This window comes from Phlebotomus papatasi, chromosome 2 (genome assembly GCF_024763615.1).
Source record: "Phlebotomus papatasi isolate M1 chromosome 2, Ppap_2.1, whole genome shotgun sequence".
In the NCBI taxonomy this organism is placed as follows: Eukaryota; Metazoa; Arthropoda; class Insecta; order Diptera; family Psychodidae; genus Phlebotomus; species Phlebotomus papatasi.
Genome location: NC_077223.1, coordinates 104760385 through 104783004, shown reverse-complemented (window position 1 = coordinate 104783004; position 22620 = coordinate 104760385). Strand labels below are relative to the sequence as shown.

The 22620-nt window shown below is 34.4% G+C and overlaps 2 protein-coding genes across 2 annotated transcripts in view; one reads left to right on the top strand and one right to left on the bottom strand.

The window, feature by feature from the left end:
• Positions 1-22620, top strand: part of LOC129800590 (serine/threonine-protein kinase tricornered) — a 33951-nt gene that overhangs the window by 3321 nt on the left and 8010 nt on the right. Inside the window, exons 2-4 of the mRNA XM_055845085.1 lie at positions 1309-2138; positions 5820-5983; positions 9135-9243. Coding sequence (XP_055701060.1) covers positions 1309-2138; positions 5820-5983; positions 9135-9243 — 1103 coding nt within the window. The remainder of the gene's footprint in view (positions 1-1308; positions 2139-5819; positions 5984-9134; positions 9244-22620) is intronic.
• Positions 19735-21906, bottom strand: LOC129800591 (uncharacterized). The gene has a single exon (XM_055845087.1). It carries the CDS (start codon positions 21244-21246, stop codon positions 19891-19893), a length of 1356 nt encoding a protein of 451 aa, XP_055701062.1. The 5' UTR covers positions 21247-21906; the 3' UTR covers positions 19735-19890.

The window sequence follows — 22620 nt, the reverse complement described above, 5'->3', positions numbered from 1 at the left end:
GGCCTAGCTTCCAAGTTTGTCAGGAAATGTGAGATGTAGGACTAGCTATAAGAATATATGACCATGGATGATATTTATTTAGTAACTTGGGAAAAAATCAACATTTACGAACCTGCGACGTTACGAAGGTGCAAAACCTTCCCCTAGTCGTAATTTTAAGGGGAAATACCGATATATTAACTGGAATTTGTAAAATAAAATGTATTATTTTTCTTCTTAATAGTAAATAACTGATATTTTCTATACATTTTTTAATTCAGTTATTTTTCTGGCATACAGTGCACATAATTTTCAGATAATATTACTTCCATCATGTCCACTTTATATTTTTTTTAGATATTAGCTCGATTATGTTGAAAATATGTTGGTTACATTTGAGACATACATTATTTGGATGTCAAAAGCCGCTTGGGGGGGGGGGGGGGGTATAGACGAAAAATGAGGGGAATATTAACGATCCTTCACTGAGAAAAAAACGGGGGTGCGATGAACTTTTTTCCTAATAACTTTAACACTTTTTAGGTGTAAAAATATATCAATATTTTTTAATGTTAATTTTACACCTTTTTAAGGGTAAAATTTACATGAAAAAGTGTAACTTTAACCCATAATATACCTAAAAAGGGTAATATTTACACCGATTTTGGATCAATACTGCAGGGTAAAATAAACATTTCCGGAATGTTATTTTAACTTTTTCGGATTTCTCTGTGTTGGGTCGATTTATGGGGTGGGGGTCTTCCGAATGCTTCAAATCGCTATCTCTTTCCGGTTGGTCTCTAGAGCTGCCAACAGACGGACACATCAGATGAACAGCGTGACGCCAAAAAACGCGAAACTTCAGATTTCCAAAATTCAACACTAAAGCTATATTATAGAACGCTGAAGTCGGAAAATAGTCCTATATCAAGTACCAACACTGAGAAAAAAAAGGGTGCGATTAACATTTTTTCCTCAGAACTTTAACACTTTTTAGGTGTAAAAATATATCAACATTTTTTAATGTTAATTTTACACCTTTTTAAGGGTAAAAATAACATGAAAAAGGGTAACTTTAACCCTCAATACACCTAAAAAGGGTAATATTTACACCAATTTTGTATCAATTTCTCTCAGTGTATGTATCAAGTCCGATATTTTTTCTCAAGTAAATTTAATTAATTTTAAATTTAATTTGTAATCCAAAAATAGTTCTAAAATTGATTTTAAAAGTTGCTTTCGACGGGAATTAATTTTCCATCAATCAGAGCCTCAATGAAATCCTTGATTTGTGATTTTGACACGACAAATTTTGATGGGAAAATGCAGGTGATTGGGCGAGGAGCGTTTGGGGAGGTGCGCCTGGTGCAGAAGAAGGATACAGGGCATGTGTATGCGATGAAGGTGCTGCGGAAGGCGGATATGTTGGAGAAGGAGCAAGTGGCTCATGTGCGTGCTGAGCGTGATGTCCTGGTGGAGGCTGATCATCAATGGGTCGTGAAGATGTACTACAGCTTTCAGGATCCGGTCAATCTCTACCTCATCATGGAATTCCTGCCAGGCGGAGACATGATGACGCTGCTGATGAAGAAGGACACACTTTCGGAGGACTGTACGCAGTTCTACATTGCCGAAACTGCCCTGGCTATCGACAGCATCCACAAACTGGGCTTTATCCATCGGGACATCAAGCCGGATAATTTGTTGCTGGATGCCCGGGGGCACCTGAAATTGTCGGATTTTGGGCTGTGCACGGGTCTCAAGAAGTCCCATCGCACGGATTTCTATCGGGATCTGTCGCAGGCCAAACCGTCCGACTTCATTGGCACCTGCGCCAGTCCCATGGACTCCAAGAGGCGTGCTGAGAGTTGGAAGCGGAACCGTCGGGCGCTGGCGTACAGTACGGTAGGGACGCCGGATTATATTGCACCTGAGGTGTTCCTGCAGACGGGATATGGGCCAGCGTGCGACTGGTGGTCACTTGGAGTGATTATGTATGAGATGCTGATGGGCTATCCGCCCTTCTGCTCCGACAATCCCCAAGATACCTACCGCAAAGTGATGAATTGGCGTGAGACGCTCATCTTTCCGCCCGAGACGCCCATCTCGGAGGAGGCCAAGGAGACAATAATCCGATTCTGCTGTGAAGCTGAGCGAAGGTGAGTCCTTTCAATCTCCCATATTTTTCTACTTTTAAATATTTTACAAAGAGACTTCTCCTTAAATCAAGCTTCTTCCTCTCTATGACGTCAAACAGATAAGAAATAGAACAAAATTCCCAATAAAAACTGAAAAATATCTAGTGTTCTTTGTGTATCATTTTTTTAAGGTTATGATAATTTTTTATTCCATCAAAAATTAGGAAATCATCTTGAATTCAAAGATAATTCAATTCAATGATAAAATTGAAGATTTTTATCTTTATTTCTTTTTTTTTAAATAACCAATTACTGGCCTTTTTATTCACTCTTATTATTTGAGGTTATTTTGAACATAACCTAAAAAATATTTAAATCCCAGTTGTCTAAAAAAAAGAATAAGGAAAATACCAATTGTAATCGGTATAGTTCACTTATTTCAGAGAAAAGTACTATTTGGTTTAGAAAATAATTTAAAAAAAAGACTGGCCTCAAGTTAGAAACCATAACCTCTTAATTTTTTTTGTCTTTTACCCTTCCCAAATTTAGAAATTCTAATAATATTTATATTCTGGAGAATATATTAAAAATAACTTTATTTATCCAACAAATTTGGCAATTAACTTCATCTACAGTAGACTCTCTCAATTGGGCATTTGGGGCGAAATGTCATCCGGTTTATCGATAGATTTGGGCGTCAAAGCCTTTGTAAATTCCACAAAAAGCGCTCAATTATAAAGAATCACGATAAAATAGGAAGGACTACAGCGAATTTGAGCAAATATGCTTCATAATTAAACGTGAAAATTGTCAACAAAATTTTTCGCTCGATTGAGCGAGAGTCTATTGTATTTTGCCAAATAGGTTAATTCGAAAGGATTTAGGTTATGCTAAACCAAACCTTAAAAATACAAGGAATATGTTTTCAGTGTAAGAAATCCTTAATCTGCTGTTTAGAAAAATTTTATAATCAGTAATTAAATCGCGACAAGAAACTGATCTAAGAGTGCTTTGGAATTTAACCAAATTAAATTCTAACCTCAAAAATTGGATTAGTTAAAATTGGATTTTTAAATGTATATTCTAAATATTTTAATTAAATATAAAAATTTGGTAAGTGTTACTTGGATCATTGATATAATATTCCCTTGTATAAAAAGTTCTTTTTAGAGGTTAAAGAGAGGTTAAAAAGAGGTTTAGAGGTTTTTTTTCTACCGTGTAATTTGTCCTGATGACCTGAAGAGTAGCATCTCAAATTTACGCGCAGATTCCCGTAGCAATTTTCCCTTCCTGAACTCTTTCAATGCCTTTTCCACATCATCTTTTTCATAAAAGCGATGGTTTTTTTTTCTCTGGACATTATAGAACTCAGAAATTGATAAAAACATAAAATTAATGAGAAATTTAGGAAAGCAAAAGATGTTCCCGGAATAGGCAACACTACCTCACCGGAGAGACTCTCACAAAGTATATACTTTTTTATGCGAAATACAGGATCCAGCTGGGAAATTTTACCCGAAATTTAAAGATTGATTCATTATTAACATAAACAGAAACAATCTTTAACGAAAACTAATCAATTTTCATGAAAAACTCCGTAGGAAAACCTTCTGCATTTCACCACAAATCGTAAAACTGCTAGAAACACAAGTGATCTGTCACATTTTTTGTAAGACTTTCCACACAGAGTTTTTACAATACAATTTCAATACAAATTATACCTAAAATTTAACGGTCTTTGTGTTAATACATACTAAAATGAATAAATATTTAAAAGCAAAATGAATTCATTGACTATTCGAAGATTACATATTTTTTTAATTAATTTATTTCCATGGCCGAAATTACACTCAAAGTGACCGAAATTAGAAGCTGGCCGATATTTGGCACACTTCCCCTAATACTCTAATTTGGTAAAGAGGTTATTTCAGAATTTTTGGGTATGACTGATTTATTCATAAAGATTAAGGTTAAGGAACTCGGAGAACGTGGAGTTCCATACATTTTTTCGGAAAACCGACAGAAGATTTCTTTTTCAGTGGATTAAGTTCAGATTTTCACTCTCCGTTAAGGCGTCTCTGTGTCGAGCTCTGATAACCCTGTCGTCGAATTCGGCTGAAACCTCTTAGTTGAAGAATATCCTTAAAAATTGAAGAGTTTTTCAGAGTAATTGCTGATTCACTAATTATAAAGAAAATATCATGTTATAGTTCGGAAATTTCTATAAGGTATCTTTCCATTTTTATCTTTTACCGTATTTAGCCTCAAAATTCTTGATCTAGAATTTCATTATAAAATAAAAGAACTACACTCAATGCTAAAAAGTGCATTTTGACTGATGTTTTCGGCATAATTCTCTAGTTTGGCCTAATGCTCTAATTTCAGAATTTAAGGTTATGATCTAACCTTAAAAACGGAAGTTTGTCTTATATCAAAAATTTCTAGATAGGATTTATAATGGGCATAGTGGGCCATGGATTTTTGCAGATTACCTAGTATATTCTAAAACAAAAAATATGCCTTGAATTTTTTAGGTTAGGATAAAATAACCTAAAATCATAAGAAAAGTGAAATTTAGTAGAATTTTGAATTTTAGTACTTTTTTTTATTGATTTGCCAGGATTCGAATTAACCAGGAATAAAAAAGAAGTGTCTGGTTAAACAATTTATTAGTCAATTACACATTCATGCCCTCTATTACAACCTACATAACTGCTTTTTTATTTAGGTTAGGTTTAATATAACCTCACTTTAAATAATAAGTCAAAGTATTAATATACTTGGAGTAGTCTATGAAGTTCTACACATTATTGAATTAAATTTTCATTTCGTTCCAAAAATATTCAAATAAAATTATTACTTACCATAAATGAAAGCAATCGAAATTAATGATTGGAAAATGGCCCATAAAATCAAACAAAGTTGTTTAATCTTTTATTGATCAATTTGAATATTCAACAAAGATGAAAACTCTTCCAGAAGCAATATAAAGTTTATATTCCAATTATCCTTTATTGCATTAATTACTCCTGTAATTGCAAATATTCTCAGGCATTTAAATCTCAGGAAATTAATTTGGAAAAAACTGAAGTTCCCTTTTTAAAAGTGATTGTTTCCTTATTGAATTATTATTAATCATCACTTTGACTTTTTGATCTGACCTTAACCTGATATTTAGGCAATTTCCTCAACTTTCTACTAAATTTGCCGAAATCATTAAAGCACGAGGCAAAATTGCCTCCCCAAAGTTGAGCTCTGTTTGTCTTTCAGTCTCAAAAAGTAATTAAGAAGTTGTAGTTGAAATTTTTGACCATAAAATCCAATGGTATGATGAATGGTTTTGGATGAGGCCATCGGTAGACAGAAAACCTCCAATCTCGACTAAATACTTGTGGTTTGTGTATAGATAAGTGATGTCGAAATATTTGCTCTCATCATCTTACACAGTCTTGTTGTTCAATAATGAAGAATGCTCGGCTGTTGTTGTTGCTGTTGCGGTAGAGAGGAAGAAGACAAGAGCAAGAGAACAAAGTGTAATTATCGGTATCTCTTGGGGGTTTCTTCTTATATAAAAATTTCTTTCTGAGATGTCGTCTCTCTTGCCCTCTGGAATAAATTTGCTCTGTGGAGAATTTGTGGAATGCTCGATAAAAGTTTCTATTGTAGGATTGTTTTTCTTTTCTTTCTTTTTTTGGGGGACAGATTGGGCTCACACCTTGGAATTGAGGAGACAAAATCTGTGCCCTTCTTCCGTGGCGTCGACTGGGAGCACATCCGTGAGAGGCCAGCTGCAATACCAGTTGAAGTGCATTCAATCGATGATACATCCAATTTTGACGACTTTCCGGATGTATCTCTCGAAATTCGTAAGTTTTTTTTACAGTGTATTTTGTCGCTAAGATCAGCAATTGTCCTAATGCATTTTTGAAATTTAATAATTTTATTTCCACCCAAAATACATTGGTATATTTTATTTTTAATATTTTTGTGGTTTATAAAATCACAAAAATATGGATTTAAAGGGAGAAATTGTTTCGTCGCTAAGATCAGCAATTGTCCTAGTGCATTTTTTGAAATTTTACTACTTTATTTCCACTGAGAATTACATTGTTTGATATATTATACTTTTAATATTTTTATGATGTAATTCAATCATAAAAAATAAAAAAAACCTAACACAAATTGATTTTAGGGGGATATTATTCCGTCACTTGGATCAGTGTTTGTCGTAACTTATTCAGTTACGACAATTGTTGATTCAAACGACTATTTTTTGACAGGTGCCAATGCAAAACGTGTAATATTTTTTTTATAAAAAAAGTAAGATTAAAATCTCTGAATTTATTTGGTTTGATTTTTTTCACAAAACTAAGAAAAAATATTCTGAAAAATTTACAATAGTTTTTTTTTATAAAATTAAAAATTAAAATTAAAATTAGGGTAAGTGTGCCAACTTTCGGCATAGTTGCATGCAAGCGTCAAATTCTCAAGTTTGAAATATAATATTTTAAATACAAATTGATTGTTTTTATTCTTTCTTTTGAAAGAGTGTTGCTTGGAACCTTGTAAAGAGTTTACCGTCTTTATTTACTCTAATAAAATCATTCTTAATACATTTTAAAATGAATAAAAATATAGACATAGCTTTTGTGCCCTATTTCGGCCACCTTCACTCTCATAGTTCCTTGCCCTTCGGGAATTCTTCTAATTCTTCGTTTTTTTCAATGTCTTTTTCACGTCATCTTGTTTGTCGAAGCTACATTTTTTGTTATTCTTTTGCATTGTATAATCTTTAGAGTACGTAAAATCTAAAAGTTCATAGAAATTCGAGGAACAAAAAAGGTGGCCGAAATTGCAAACTGGCCGAAATTTGGCACACTTACCCTACAATAAAAGTAAAGTTTCATTTTTATAACACTTTGAAAAAATGAGAACAAGTTTGTTTAGTGAGTTCATAAGATTTTCTTATGAAAACTTTTTTTTTAATAATTTTTTTCAAATCAAATATGCAATGGGAAATATTTTGTTGGGAAAGTTAGGAAAACTTTTTCCTTATAAAAATATATAAATGATTGAATTTGGACATCGGTAAGTTTCTGCAATAAGCTTCTGAAACTCATTTTATCCATAAAAAAATTCACTTTTTTTTATCTCGATATTAAACACAGATTTTATTAAGGGCAGCTCTTAATAAAATAATTTTCTTTTATAGGAAATTATAAGCGAAACTCAGTATATACTGTCACCCACAAAAGTAGCTGTGTCCAGATTTCCAAAATTTTTGGCCCAATACGGATTTCGACCCATTCGGGATTTTTACTCAAGCAGGATTTTGACCAATTCGGGATTTTGGCCAATTCGGGATTGTGAGTTATTCGGAATTTCGATTCGTTTAGGATTTTGACCCACTCAGGATTTCGGTCAATTCGGGATTTCGGATTTTGGCCTTTCGGGACTGCGACTCATTCGGAATTTCTAATCATTCGATATTTTCACTTTTCAGAATATTTCGCCTTTCAAGATTTTAGACCATTTGGAATTTTAACATATTCAGAATTTTGGGCCAATCGGAATTTCGACTCGATCAGGATTTTTGTTCACTCAGGATTTCGGCCAATTCCAGCTTTTGTCTTTTCGGGATTACGACTTATTCAGGATTCCAACGCATTTGAAATTTCGACCTATTTAGAATTTTGACCCACTAAGAATTTCGGCCAAATCGGGATTTCGGATTTCGGCTTCTCGAGTCTACGACTCATTTGGGATTTCGATTCATTCGACATTTTAGCTTTTCAGAATATTTGTCTTTTCGAGATTTTAGAGACCATTCGGAATTTTAACACAATTCATTCGTAATTTTAGCTTTTCGGAATTTTGGCTGTTCAGAATGTTGGCTATTCGGGATTTTAGGATTTTAGCATCCCTGGATTTTTACCGAGACCCCCAAGAACATTCTAATATTTTAATGGATTAAATGAAGGTTTAGAATTCTAATATTTTATTTGTTCAAGAAAAATAATGTTTTCAGAATGCACAGAAAAAAAAGTTTTTTAAAAATGTTCGTAAATGTTTGTGAATTCCTATTGGGAACTTATGAAATGCTCGTAAATTGTATAGCCCACAAACAAGTTCGTAAAAGTTTGTACTTTTTCACAAACATTGTTCGTAACGTTCGTAATATGATCACTTGACGAGCATTTTTTGTACTTTTACAAACATTTGTTTGTAAACAACACACAAAAATGTTTGTAAAATTTTGTCATTTGTTCGTAAATGTTAGTAAAATGTTCGTCAGGGAAACAAAAAATTTACGAACAAATGGCAAAATTTTACAAACATATTTTGTGTGTTTACGAACATTTACGAACAAATGTTTGTAAAAGTATCAAAAATGCTCGTCAAGTGATGTTTGTGTACCTTTAAAAAGTACAAACTTTTACGAACTTGTTTGTGGGCTATACGATTTCGTCAGTCCCCCATAGGAATTCACAAACATTTAAGAACATTTTTACAAAATATTTTTTTTTTTGGGGGCGTGGCCTAAAACTCTTTTTGGATTATACTACTTTGGGAGGTCTAACTTTAACACTATTTTTTTAAATAAAGGAAAACAACTATCGAATTGATAAGGTGCCTTCGGAAGAGTACACTGAGAGAAATCCGAAAAAGTTAAAATAACATTCCTGAAATGTTTATTTTACCCTGCAGTATTGATCCGAAATCGGTGTAAATATTACTCTTTTTTGGTGTATTAGGGGTTAAAGTTACCCTTTTTCATGTTATTTTTACCCTTAAAAAGGTGTAAAATTAAGAATAAAAAATGTTGATATATTTTTACACCTAAAAAATGTTAAAGTTACCGAGCAAAAAAAAGTTAATCGCACCCTCTTTTTTTTCTCAGTGTAGTAATAAAATTAGAATAGAACATTTGCTGACTCAAGCGTCCACTTGTAAATGTCTTCAATCTGAATTGATAGTAATTGAATTTTCGCCGTTTTTTTTGTATTTTCTTTGCAGCGTCTGCACCACATCCACAGGATGGGGAAATCCTCAAGGATTGGGTATTTATTAATTATACATTTAAGCGCTTCGAGGGGCTCACTCAGCGAGGGACACCGATAAAAAAGTGAGCAAAAATTATTATTGATCAAAAAATTTCTCTTGTTTTTTATTTTTAGTGAGACAAAGAGAGAGAGAAAAAAAGAAAATAAGTTAATTAGTTAATGTGCACCAAGAGTTCTTTTCAAGGGGTTTTTGTTCCTTCTTTGTTTAGTATTCACCTTTTGCGCGTAGTAATCTCCTATATTTGCTTTTTTTCTCTGTCCAAACAAAAAAAACTATAAACAACAAAAAAAAAATCGTGTTACAAGAAAAATATGAATGCTTTATCACGTCACAAAAATCCACAAAAAAAGTAGATTTTACTTGGAAAAGAAATAGTAAAAAAAAACAAAAAGAGAGAAGAATGCATACTAAAGAGGAAAAAGTTTCTCCTTTCTGTGTTAGGAACTTTAAAAAGGTGTGAGCTAAAAAAAAGTAAAGCAACTTTACATTACTAAAAATTAAACACACAAACACTTCCATTGAAAACAAAAATCGTTAAAATATTTAATTCTCTTCGTCACCGCTTCAGATAAATAATTTATTCTACACGAAGAAAAAAAAAGAAAAATTCACATCAACACGAATTTTTAAACCGCAAGACTTGCAGTGAGTTCAATTAAATAACAAATAGAAAACAAAACATAAAAAAATAAAATAAAAGTAACATTTTAAATATAAAAAAAAAATATAATTGAGAAAAAGAGTGTGTGACAAAGGGCTTAGAGTTTGATTGAAAGAGAGAGAAAGATGTGTTCAATAAAAAAAAAACAAGAGAACACTTTTCGAATTTACAAATTGTAAAAAGAAAAAAAAAATATTAAGAAAAATAGCAAAAAGAAATGGTGAGAGCCTATCTAAATTATTCACGTTTTTTCACCGCAGATCAGGCTAATGCATTAATTGTAAAAAAAAACAATATTTAAAAAACAAATTTAAATAGCAAAAAAATGATCAGCAAAAGCCACGTTTCAGCTGTTCATGCAATTAACAAAGAAAAAACAATAATATTTATAATTAAAAAAAATTCTCTAAGGAGATAGTTCACCCAGATTCCTTCTAAAAACAAAAGAAAAATAAATCACAAAATATCCATTTTAAAGTGAAACTCATAAAAAAAACAAAAGATAATATTGCAATTTTAGCAAAAATGAGATTCAGATGGTTTTCAACAAATTAAAAAAACAAAGGAGAATTATCAAAAAAAGGCTTCTCTCATGCAAGAAAAAAAATTTACACACCACGTAACTTAAAAAGTAAATTAAAGAAAAAAATAGCATAAGAATAACAATTGAATGAAAATTTAACCCGTTTAAGTGATAAGAAAAAGAAATAGAAGTGAGGAGGATAAAGTTTTTCTAAAAACAAAACTGTGGAAGAGATATTCTGTGTAAATATATGTTGAATGGAATCCTAAAAGGTCAATTGGAAGAATTAATTGTCCAATGAATCACCTGGCATTTCACACAGTCTCCACTGCCAAAGGGGCTCACAATTCAGGCAAAGTTGATACTTGCTGCTGTTGATTTCTTTTACAGATATACTGACTAATGGTGCTGCAACAATGAAAATGAACATGTTTATCACTTTACTGTTCTCAAATGCTTCTGCATTATCGACTTCTCTTTGTGTTGGTGCTTGTATCGACGGCATTTCCCAGCCCTATAATAAACATGTTCATTTTTCAGCACCGTAATTGTGCTATTCCAATGAAAAATTAACATTTTTCAGCACATAACTGTTTTCAAGTGCTTCTGCATTATCGACTCTTCTTTTTATTGCGCTAGGGTTTTCAGGACAATCTGTCCTTCCGGTGAGCGTCTGTCCAAGCTCCGCTTTGAGCAGAGCTCAGGCTAGAGGAGGAAATTATTCCGAATAGCTCAGAACAATTCCCTGCTCTACGAGTAGCTCCAGGAGTTTCCTAGTCTGCGGATCCTGGTTGAGTTGTCCCTGGCGTCCTTCGATAGCCTCTAATGGTTGGCCAAAAGGCCTCAGGTATAGGGCAGAAATGCCACCTGTTATAGGCAACAATCAGTTGCCTCTCTGGGGAAGGGCAGAAAAATCTGCACGCAACTCGGCTATGGGGAGCCTCAATGCAGGATCTCAGCAGAAAATTCACTAGGAATCTCTCTGAAAGCCGACTCTAAATTGCCACTGGAGGCAATTGGAGCTGGGCCGTTAATTATTTAGGCACTCAAGTGCCGATGATCAGGAAGGCCCTGGATGGTGAGAAAAAAGCCCTGCAAAGTCATTAAGGCACTTGCTCTTTCTAAGAGTAATGCCGCTGTACTTTGCTGCCGGTAGTGAAACACCTTGTTGATTGCTGGCTTTAGTCTGATTTATAAGGAAAAATTTTAAAGCTTTTATACAAAGTTTTGATATCCCAATTCAAGCATTCAATATCAAAATATGACCCAAAACTAAATATGCAATTTTAATGACATAATTCTATTATTTACTAAATCTTTGCTGACTGATTGCATGCTTTGTTTTTAGTTCCCGGTGTCGCTTTTCACAATTGCGGGTGACCCAATTACTGATGGGAAATTAAGATATTTTTAATATTCAATAGTTCTTAAACTATTGATTATTTTATAATTTTGATTTAGCAAACATATTTTTGAATATTTCAAAAATAGTTTGCCATAGGTCAAAATTCCAATTTACCTTTGTAAATGTGTTAAATTTAGCCTTAAAAATGTACAATTTTGCTCTTATGATTTGGAAAACATCATAACCTTTTCCATTAATATTAGCTAAATTGTAAAGATGATTAGGATTCTATGGATGAATCCTTGGAATTAAAAGTCCCAGAAATACTCTGATACAAATTTTGTTCCAGGATTCATTCCAAAAGTCCTTGAAAATTCAAGTCAAATATCGATAAATTTAGAAGTTTTTAAGAGCAAATTGCACAAAGTGATTTTGATATATTAAGGAAACTATGGGTCCTTAAACGACGAGACTCTATCATCCTATTAGTTAAGGATATAGAAAATATATTGAGACTAGTCCCGTTCCTTTGGCCCTTATAGTAAGGGAAATAACATGCCCCATCCTTGGGCATTGCAATTACTCAGCAATACTCAATATTCTATTCTAGTAGTTCAGTCTTTCAACGGATCCTATCAACATTCTGGGAAGAAAGATGAAGGTTTTCTGCCTTTTTAGTCTAAAGCACTTGTTTGATGATAGCTCCCTCACAAGATGTATCGGGATTCGCAGTAAATTTTGATGATAAAGTCCCTACACCATTAACATGTGCTTGAAGTGGGCTTTAACTCTTTGCGGACCGCAGCATATGCTGCAAGCCAATTTCACAATTTTTAATCAAAAATATCTAAGCTCAGGAATTAATTGAGGTCCTACAAAAAATATCTTACATTTGGACATCCTTATAATTTGTAATCATCCACAAGAATCGGATTTTTATTAGTTCTGAATAATTAAAAAAACATTGTTTTTCATAGAATATTCATATGCTTCTTTGGGTACTACAGTCCCAAAAGAGACGAAAGAGTTAAAGAACATTGAACTATTTCTTAAAATATTTGAATGTTGTGTATCCATGTTCATCTTTGAAAAGCGACGGAATTTGTTGATAAAATCCTATGAATCAAACACACAATTTTACCAGAGCTTTCGACACTTATCGTGTCTTCCTCAGCGGTTATTGGTTGGTCTTTTCTTTAGGATTTTTGTCACTAATTCCTCTATTTTCTTATGCATCAGTTTTGAATTTGGTTAGGAGCTAATTTTCTTTCCTTTTTGCACAGCGAACGGACTGGTACTTGAAATATATCTATATTTAATATGTCTACCAGTCCGTTCGCTGTGCAGAAAAGAAAGAAGAAAATTAGCTCCTAACCAAATTCAAAACTGACGCATAAGAAAATAGAGGAATTAGTGACAAAAATCCTAAAGAAAAGACCAACCAATAACCACTGAGGAAGACACGATAAGTGTCGAAAGCTCTGGTGAAATTCTGTGTTTGATTCATAGGATTTGATCAACAAATTCCGACGCTCACCAGAAGGACAGATTGTCCTGAAAAACTTAGCTCAGTTACCCCACCGTCAGCTATCCCTTTAGACAACTTCTTTTTATTGGTTTCTATCACGACTATAGGAACCAACACAAAGAAAAGTCGATAATGCAGAAGCACTTTAGAACAGTAAAGGGCTAACCATGTTTACCTTTCATTGGAATAACACCATTATACTCTTATTAGATAAAAATCAATTCGAATAGTATTTACTTCAATTTTTCAACAAGATGAGAAAGAGGTAAGAGATAAAATTTGTGAGGCTGACTGAAGAAACAGTGATAGGCCCAGATAAGCTTATGGTAGCTGAGATTCTTTACGGATAACCTCGAAATGCGTGCAACTCTCAAGTTCTTAAAATGCATTTTGTCTTTATCTATCAAAATTTCGCGTTGAAGTAAAGAATAATCCTTTTTTAATTCCCTCTCTGGGAGATCCAACTGTTCTAAAGGCTTTCTTGGCGGCCATAATGATCTCAAAATATATTTTGCCCTTATATTTTTGCATGATTTCATGATTAAGTAAAAAGGGACACTTCAAATTTCTTCAGGTGCTTTTTGGGCTCACCTAATTTCTGGCAGAGCTTTCTTGGCGCTCCTCTTGCTCCTAAAATGCATTTTGTCCTTATATTCTTTCAAGAGTTCGAGTTGAAATAAAAAAAAATACTTCAAAATTATTAAATTAAAATTGTGCTGAAAATACGCACAGCTCAAGCATAAGATGGTTCAGATTGTGCATGAAACTCGTACTTCTCAGGTATTGTGCATAAAATCTGCATAGCTGAAGCATGAAACTGTTTATATTGTGCTGAAACCACGCACAGCTGTTAAACATAAAACGATTAAGGTTAAGAAAACTGTTAAAAATTTAGATTCAATTTGTTTGAGCTATGCAGGACTTACGCTCAATTTTAACCATTTTATTCTTGAGCTGTGCGCGGCTGTACCGGTTTTGACGAGCATCATATGTTTTATGAAGTCCAACCGCTGTGCATGTTTTCAGCACAATATTAACCATTTCATGCTTAAGCTGTGCATGTTTTCAAAACAATCTTAATCAGAATACCATTCCTCAAAATTTTGATTTTTTACTGTTGATCAACATTGAGTACTACATTCCTTGAAAAGGAGAGCTTTCACATCGAATCCCTTTATTTTTCACATGTTTCGCCTATCCCATTATTTCTCATACCAAATTCGATTGATCTAAAATGAAATTGGATTGAGGTTTACCAGAAGAAGAAGAGTACGAGAGAATAAGATAGACATATGTAAAGCATGTGAGAAAGAAAGAGATTCGAATTTTGACTTCATGAAATTTTCCTGATCTAAAAGTTGTGCCGAAGCCATAATGATCAATTTTCAAATTAACCAATTAATCTCTGCTATATACTTAATTTTGCTCAGTTATGATAGCTTCTAATTGAAATACTCACGTTAAATGTTGCAATGATTGCAATTGATGTTCTGGAATCGGCAGTTGAAAGCCCTTTTGGCTTGGCGTCTTCAATGCAGTTGATATTAAATTGCTAAGTAAAGAGAAAAGGCAAAGACAATCTTCTCAGAATGATCTTTCTTTATTGACTTCTCGACGTTCTTTTGTCTCCATCCGTGATCTTTCTCTGAATTTCTGCTTCATCCCAGAAACAGCCACAGAGAGTCATATCGTCAGTTTGTTTTTTTTTTGTCAATCCTTCAACTACCTTTCTTAAAACAGAGATCCTAACACGTGTATATAGAATATTGGTTTTATTTCTTTCTTTTTTTCTCCAGCTCTCTTTATGTAAATTTCTGTGTACATCGAGAGAAAAGAATGAAGGTATAGTATATTGTATATATATCTTCTTAAGCGCAATTGACACGATATTCCGGACATTTACATTTTCACATTTTTTTCTTCAACTATTATTTATATATATTTATTTATTTTAATGAAGAATGATAATTTGAAACAATGACGAGCAATATTCAACAATTTTTTTCTTGTTTTCTTTTTAGAAGTTAATAATAATGTAGATTTTTTCCTTTGTTATCTGCCATCGCGTACCACAGATTTATTTCATCGCAATATGTTTTCTTCGTGATATACTTTGCCATCTGCTCTACACAACTCTCAAACACAATATTGTTTTGTCTGGCTATTAACTGTGGAAGATAATCAATGGGTTAATCGTCTTCCCATCTCTGTATCTGCCCTCAAACAGTCACTGGCCGCTGAGTTATTCGTTTTTCTTTGTCGATGGGCAATTTAGATTTTTTTTAATCATCAGGGAAATGGTAGTGTTGAGGTAGATTGATTCTAGACTAGTGACTAGCGAGGAAATTATTTTAAAAGGTTTTTTTTTCGCAATGAAGATATGTGGAAAATGTTGATGATATGTTTCAAAGCAAATTCGTTAATTTTTCTTGATTTGGCGAACCATGAATGAGCCCAATGGATTTAATTTAGTTTGTATGAAGTCTTTTCAATGAAATTTTGAACCTATACAAAGAATATTCACTTGAAAAGAATACTCAAGAAGTATTGTACTTATCTTTCAAGAAATATTTGAGCCAGGAATAGTTTGAGATTCCGTGATTTGTTTTTCGGTTATACCATTTTCAGATCTAACGTTTAGCCATATGGCTTGACCTCTCTAAATTCTTTTTAAGCAAGATTTTTGGGAAAATTTTGACTTAGTTTTGGATAAGGGCAAGTGATCCATTACATTTTGAAGATCCCTAAAATTTCTTATAATTTTGAGTGTCAAGAACCCATATAATTATACTAGATTATAATCCTTAAGTAATTCATTAAAGCAAAAATTAAATGAGTATAGCGATAAACTAAAAATAAACAGTAAAATATTAAATTTTGGTCAGTAAAAAGCCTGAATCTTTGCAAAAATAGATCTAATTTATATAAATTTGCATCGAAAATGATTGCAGAAAAACGAAAACATCTTGTTTCTTCTTTGCCGCAACTTGCATTCTAAAGTCCGAAAAACTGATCAAATTTGATTTTTTCCTGACCAATTTTTTACTACTCATTTGTACACTTAGAGAAATCCGACAAAGTCAAAATAACATTCTGGAAATGTTAATTTTGCCCTGCATTATTGATCCGAAAACGGTTTAAATATTACCCTTTTTAGGTGTATTATGGGTTAAAGTTACCCTTCTTTCATGTTGATTTTACCCTTAAAAGGTGTAATATTAACAATAAAAAATGTTCATATATTTTTACACCCAAAAAGTGTTAAAGTTATGACGAAAAAAAGTCAATCGCGCAGCCTCTTTTTTTTCTCAGTGTACAGTGCTTTGTTGATCTTAAATAATGGTGACCCTGATGCTTTTTGTTAACTGAGATTCTTTGCAGTATCCTTAAATTTTAGATGCATTCTTTTTCTTTTAAATTGGCTTTTAATATTAAACTAGAAAGCCTATGCACAGTAATCAGTCTATTTTTTTTTTTTAAATAAGTTACCTTATAAAATGTCCGTTAGGAGCTCAATTTTAAATTCATAAATTTGATAATCCAGCGATGCCCAGTTAGCTGAAAAAAAAACAGCGTTTTCAGGATATTTTTGCTGAGTAATCAGCAAATATATGTTGACCGGTCAGCAGTTCTGGAATAAAAAGTGCTAACCAAATATATGGAAATGGCACTGCTTGGAAATTGAAATCATGCTAAATTGAAATCGATTAGCATGGGAACCCAGGAGCACCAAGCGCATTTTTTGTTCGAGAACTGCTGACCGGTAAGCATATTTTTGATGATCGACTCAGCAAGAATATGCTGAAAACGCTGCTGTTTTCAGGTAACTGTGCGTGCTACGCAGCATTAAAAGCTAAATAACTGATCAAATTGCAGCAGAATATTTAGCTAAATTTTTGTTACTATCAATTTATAAGTAATTATTTTCATTTTTCACATTTAACATTAAAAAAAACCTAATTCGAGTGATTGAGAAATTGTTTATGTTCAGTTAGGCATAACTTGTTAGGGGAAAGTATTCTCCTTTTGAACTTCCTGCTTTCGAATAATGTGAATTTTCTTTTATTTTTCCTAAGAGACTTACAAATTTCCATTACATATACCTTAGCATATTATAAATTATTTATAATTATGTGTAAGTCTTTTAGATTAGATTAGATTACGGTAATCTAATCTAATCTAAGTCTCTTAGGAAAAATAAAAGAATTCACATAATTCAAAGGAATGAATGTTCAAAGGGGGAGTACTTTCCTCTACTGAACATTACTTTTTGTGCCAATTTTTAATAAATAAACCCTTCGTTAAACATTAAAACCATAAGTAATCAACAGAGCTTTTCGGGAACATTTTTTTGAGTTTGTGCATAGGATTTCTAATTATTCAAATTAGTAAATCAGAAGATCAAACTGTGCTCGAGTATCATATGTCCTTATCTCTTTCACTTGTATTTTTTGTTTTGGTTTAATATCCCTGTCTAGTATATTCTCATTTTAAATCCTTGGATTATCCTTCAATAGAATAAATAGCAGTTGTTAATTTTCTGTGCTAAATTTGTCCCCATTCAAAAAATCAACAACAACCCAAGCTCATGTTGTTTGATAAGGATTAGATGGAGGATTTTTTAATGGTCCTAATTTTAGAATATTTTCCCACTTCTGAAATATTGGATGCAGATTAAATATTTAATGTCCTTTGAATGTTTAATTAACTGAGAACCAACAAAGTTTTGTAATAACAATATTTCAAGGATTTCATTATAAATCCGGTATACGTAAGATAATTTTAGCTTAATAAATTAGTTGAAACTGGTCAGACGTTTGGGATATAAAGCAATTTACAGAGCCATAAGAAGCTTCTTAGAACTTCTCTTACGTATAAATAGAATTGCAAAATTTATCTCCTTTTTTTTGGGGGAGGGAAGAGATAGGGTGAGTGTGCCAAATTTCGGCATAGTTGCATGCAAGCGCCAAAGTCTCAAGTTTAAAATGTAAAAAATTGATTTCTTTTATTCCTTCTTCTTAAGGAGTGTTGCTTGGAACCTTGTAAGCCGTTTATCGTCTTTATTTACTCTAGAATCATTCTTAATACATTTTAAAATGAATAAAAATATAGACATAGCTTTGGTGCCCTATTTCAGCCACCTTCATTCTCATAGTTCTTTGCCCTTTAAGCTGTCTACACGTTAGACAAATTATTGAAATAATATCATTTCAAAGTGACATTGAAAAGAAACTTCAATATTGAAGCGAATATTTTACCTAATATTTCAATAATTGTCTACACACTGAACAAATTGATTTCAATATTAAAACTTCAATATTAAAAACACCAGTTTAGTCAGGGATTCACAGATCTTCTGGGATTTTCTTCCGTATTTTGACAAGAACACCCAAAAATACCCAAGTTGGTCAGAAGATTTCTCCAGCTTCCTTCAGGAAATCCCAGATCTTCTTGTTCATTATGCCCAAAGCACTTCAGTTTTCAGATACATTCTGTGGTCAGAGGATTCCTGGAGCTTTCTCCAGAAATCCCAGATCTTCTGGGATTTTATTGTTCATAATGCCCACAGCACTTCAGATACATTCTGTGGTCAGAGGATTCCTGGAGCTTTCTCCAGAAATCCCAGATCTTTTGGGATTTTCTTGTTCATAATGCCCACAGCACTTCAGATACATTCTGTGGTCAGAGGATTCCTGGAGCTTTCTCCAGGAAATCCCAGATCTTCTGGGATTTTATTGTTCATAATGCCCACAGCACTTCAGATACATTCTGTGGTCAGAGGATTCCTGGAGCTTTCTCCAGGAAATCCCAGATCTTCTGGGATTTTCTTGTTCATAATGCCCACAGCACTTCAGATACATTCTGTGGTCAGAGGATTCCTGGACCTTCCTCCAGGAAATCCCAGATCTGCTGGGATTTTATTGTTCATTATGCAAAAAGCAGAATCTGGGATTTTCTGGAGGAAGCAGGAGAGATGTGTCTTGACTTGGATTTTGATCTTGGATGTGTTTTCATTCATGAACAAGGAAAATCCAGCAGTTCTGTGATGTTCTGAAGGACGAAGATTCCTGACCATTAAAAAATATTGAAGGAAATATCAAATCAATTTGATATTAGAATTTCTTTGAAATTTTATTTCAATGTGACTTTGAATTTTTTTATTGAAATGATTTGGCCTAGTTTGTAGCCATTCAAAATAATGAAATAAAATGTTCCATATTGCAACAAATATTTCAATATTTGCCTACACACTGGACAATTTTCTTCAATATTGAAACATTTATGTCAATAAATTTTTGCAATGTGTAGGGAATCCTTGTCAATATTTGACATTGAAAAGAAATACTTCAATAAATTATGTCTAATGTATAGCCAGCTTTAGGAATTTTTTTCAATGTCTATTTCACGTCATCTCGTTTGTCGAAGCTACATTTTTTGTAATACTTTTGCATTGTATAATCTCTAGAGTATGTAAAAACGAAAAATTCATGGAAATTCGAGGAATAAAAAAGGTGGCCGGAATTGCAAGCTGGCCGGAATTTGGCACACTTACCCTAAATATAATTTAGACCGAAATGTTTTTTGGCTAACCAGTGACTGTCCTATCCATTCCCTTGACTTTCAATTTTAATACTGAGCCATGAACCTTGCCTAGGATGTGCCTCCGGGAGCTGGAAAAACAGTCGCTGGTGCTGTATCGGGTGACGTGAAGTCTGTTAGGGATACAGCACTCAGGGTTTTATCACTGCCAGCTCTGTTGAGTTCCCCATAACCGAAAGTTGTGGCAGTTGGAGGGCATTCCGAGGGTGTTTCTAGGTCTTGGATGAGTTGAAGAGCTGCTTCTAGTTCTTTGCTAAATTCTTCTTTTGATGAATTTGATCGAGGATGGTCTGTTAGGGTGGCTATGCTGTCGTCTGAGGAATAAGCAGGTGAATGTACTTGCTTGCCGCTCAGAGATCTTCCCAGTTCAGCCATGAGGGTGGCGTAGGAAGCATCTGCTTGAGCGGTGTTGGCAATTTTGCTCTTGAGCTTCATGACAGAGTCGAAGTCATTGAAGCCCATCTTGGGCGGTCGATTGGGGCTTCGGGCTTCCCGACGGGGCGTCGTGACGGCCAGGAAGTCGCTATTGGTGCGCACATGTCCTCCGAATGGTGATCTGTCGTGTTCTGGAGGAACTGGCGATGGGATTGGGGTTGCTGCTCTTGAGAAGCTCACCATCTGCGAACTGCCACTTTTGGTGCGTCTGTGGCGTCTGTGGGTTTTCACGGGCTGCTTCTTCTCGTCCGGGGAGGAGATAGAAGCCGGAGATTCAGGAGGCATGCCAGTTGCGAGTGCATTGGACTCCTCAAAGACCCAGGATTGTGCGTAAACTTCGATTTTCGTACTTTCACCATTCGATTTTTTCTGCGAGTGACCAGGAAGTGGTTCTGGTGCTATGGATTTCTTGTCCAGAACATATTCTTGATCTGAGCCACGTTCCACTTGGCGTTTGCGATAGGTGGCCGCTAGGGCTTTCTGCTGAGCATGGTGGACTCGATTGAGGCAGCAGAAGGTTATTTGGGATTCCAGGAAGGCCACCAGGACACTCACAATTGCAGTAACTGAAGTGATTAGGCGTCCGGATTCCGATGGGATGAACTCAAAGTGTCCTTCGCGAAGCCTGAGAGTTCCTGGTCGGCCGGGATCGTGAAAAACTTCCCGGAATTGCCCGAATTCCAACAAAATGAGATTAACTGTGTTGAGGAAGATGATGGATGTGGAACAATAGAGAAGAATCTCATATTTCTTGATTGATGATGTGCAGATGCAAACGACAATGACTCCACAGATCCCAATGACCACCACAGAGCAGCCAATGGCAATGTTGAAGATGAGCTTGAACACGGGAATGGTGAGGTAGTAGTAGATGCCAGAGGTGATTTGAATGGCGCCCAGGATCATGAAGATGATGCAGCATGGACCATGCAGGCAGAGATCTGCCATTCGTCCATCAGCGCACATGTCCATCCTCTCAGTCCTCCTTCTGCGTCTCTCTGGAGCACATTTTATGGATTTTCTCTCCCATTCCACTGAAAATTTCACAAACTCACTCCCTCAAAATTTTCTAGGCCAATGGGTCACTTTCAATTCTAACACAAACTCTCACCACGGACTTTCTATCACTCTGGCCACAGAAAAAAAACAGCCTTTCCTCCTTTTGGTTCCTTCTGGTGTATAAAGATTCGGTGGATTAATTTCCTACTAAATGCACTTCTTTTGTTGTTCAGAGAGAGCTTTTTCACCAAATGTGGCAGTCTTTAAGTTGTCTCACGAGGGCGCATGGAGGGAAAATTTCACGAGATAGAAAATTCCATGGAAAATTGGTCAAAGGACAGGACTTTCACTCAGCCAAAAATATCTCACAGAACAGAGCCAGGAGATCTTTCACGCGGTGTTTAACTTTAATAGGGCCAGGAGGAGTGAGTATTAGGTGGTAATTTTCACAGTAGCACCGACACTCTTCCACTGAGATCTCTCCTATGCCAAAATTTTCTCTGGCGTCCACACGCAGAACAAATCCCCACGAAAGGGGATTGTCAGCGAATTGGAAAAGGCACCAGAAGAAATTAAATAGAAAAAAAAATCTCATACAGAAAATAAATATAAAGAGGGAAGCTTTAAATCTTGAGTGGTAAGATAAAAAAAAGAAAGAACAGCACTTTTAATCTCGAGAATTCTAAAGTGCAAAGCAATGAGCTCTTATGGCCTATCTAATCATTAAATCTTGAAGTGCTCTCATCAATCTTTTGAATAAATACGAAGAGGCTCAGGGCAATTCCCATGCGTAATCAGGTCAAATTTCGACAGTTACTGTTTGTATTTTATCGAGATAATTCCGCCTTCATGGAAGGAAAGTGTCTCGGATAGAGAGGAAATGGTGTGTTGTACAAGATATTTGGTACTTTCTCTTCTCAATGGATACAACCGATAAAACCAGACAATTGCCGAATCAGAAAACGGTCCTTCGGACTGGAGGCCTATTCCAGTCCCTAAATGTCTCGAAATCTTAAGTAAAGCCTTAACCCATTCCTTACCATGGAATTATACATCATACGCAAATTGAGTGACTTTAGATAATTTATTCCTGGGCAACTTTTATCCGAATTGCTGTCGGGAATGGATTTTAAGTAATTTTAGTTCTTCAATTACTTGGGAAAAATGGTCCGACAGAGATGCAAATACATTGTTATTGATTTCTTGCTTCGCGGAAGTTCATGCAAAACTTTTGCTCAAAATGGCGGGCGGAAAATTCGACATCCCGTCGAATTTGTTAAAATTGGCTTTCATCCTCTTTCCTGATTTGAATTCTGGTTGCCAATTTGTTTTATTGGATAGTTACTC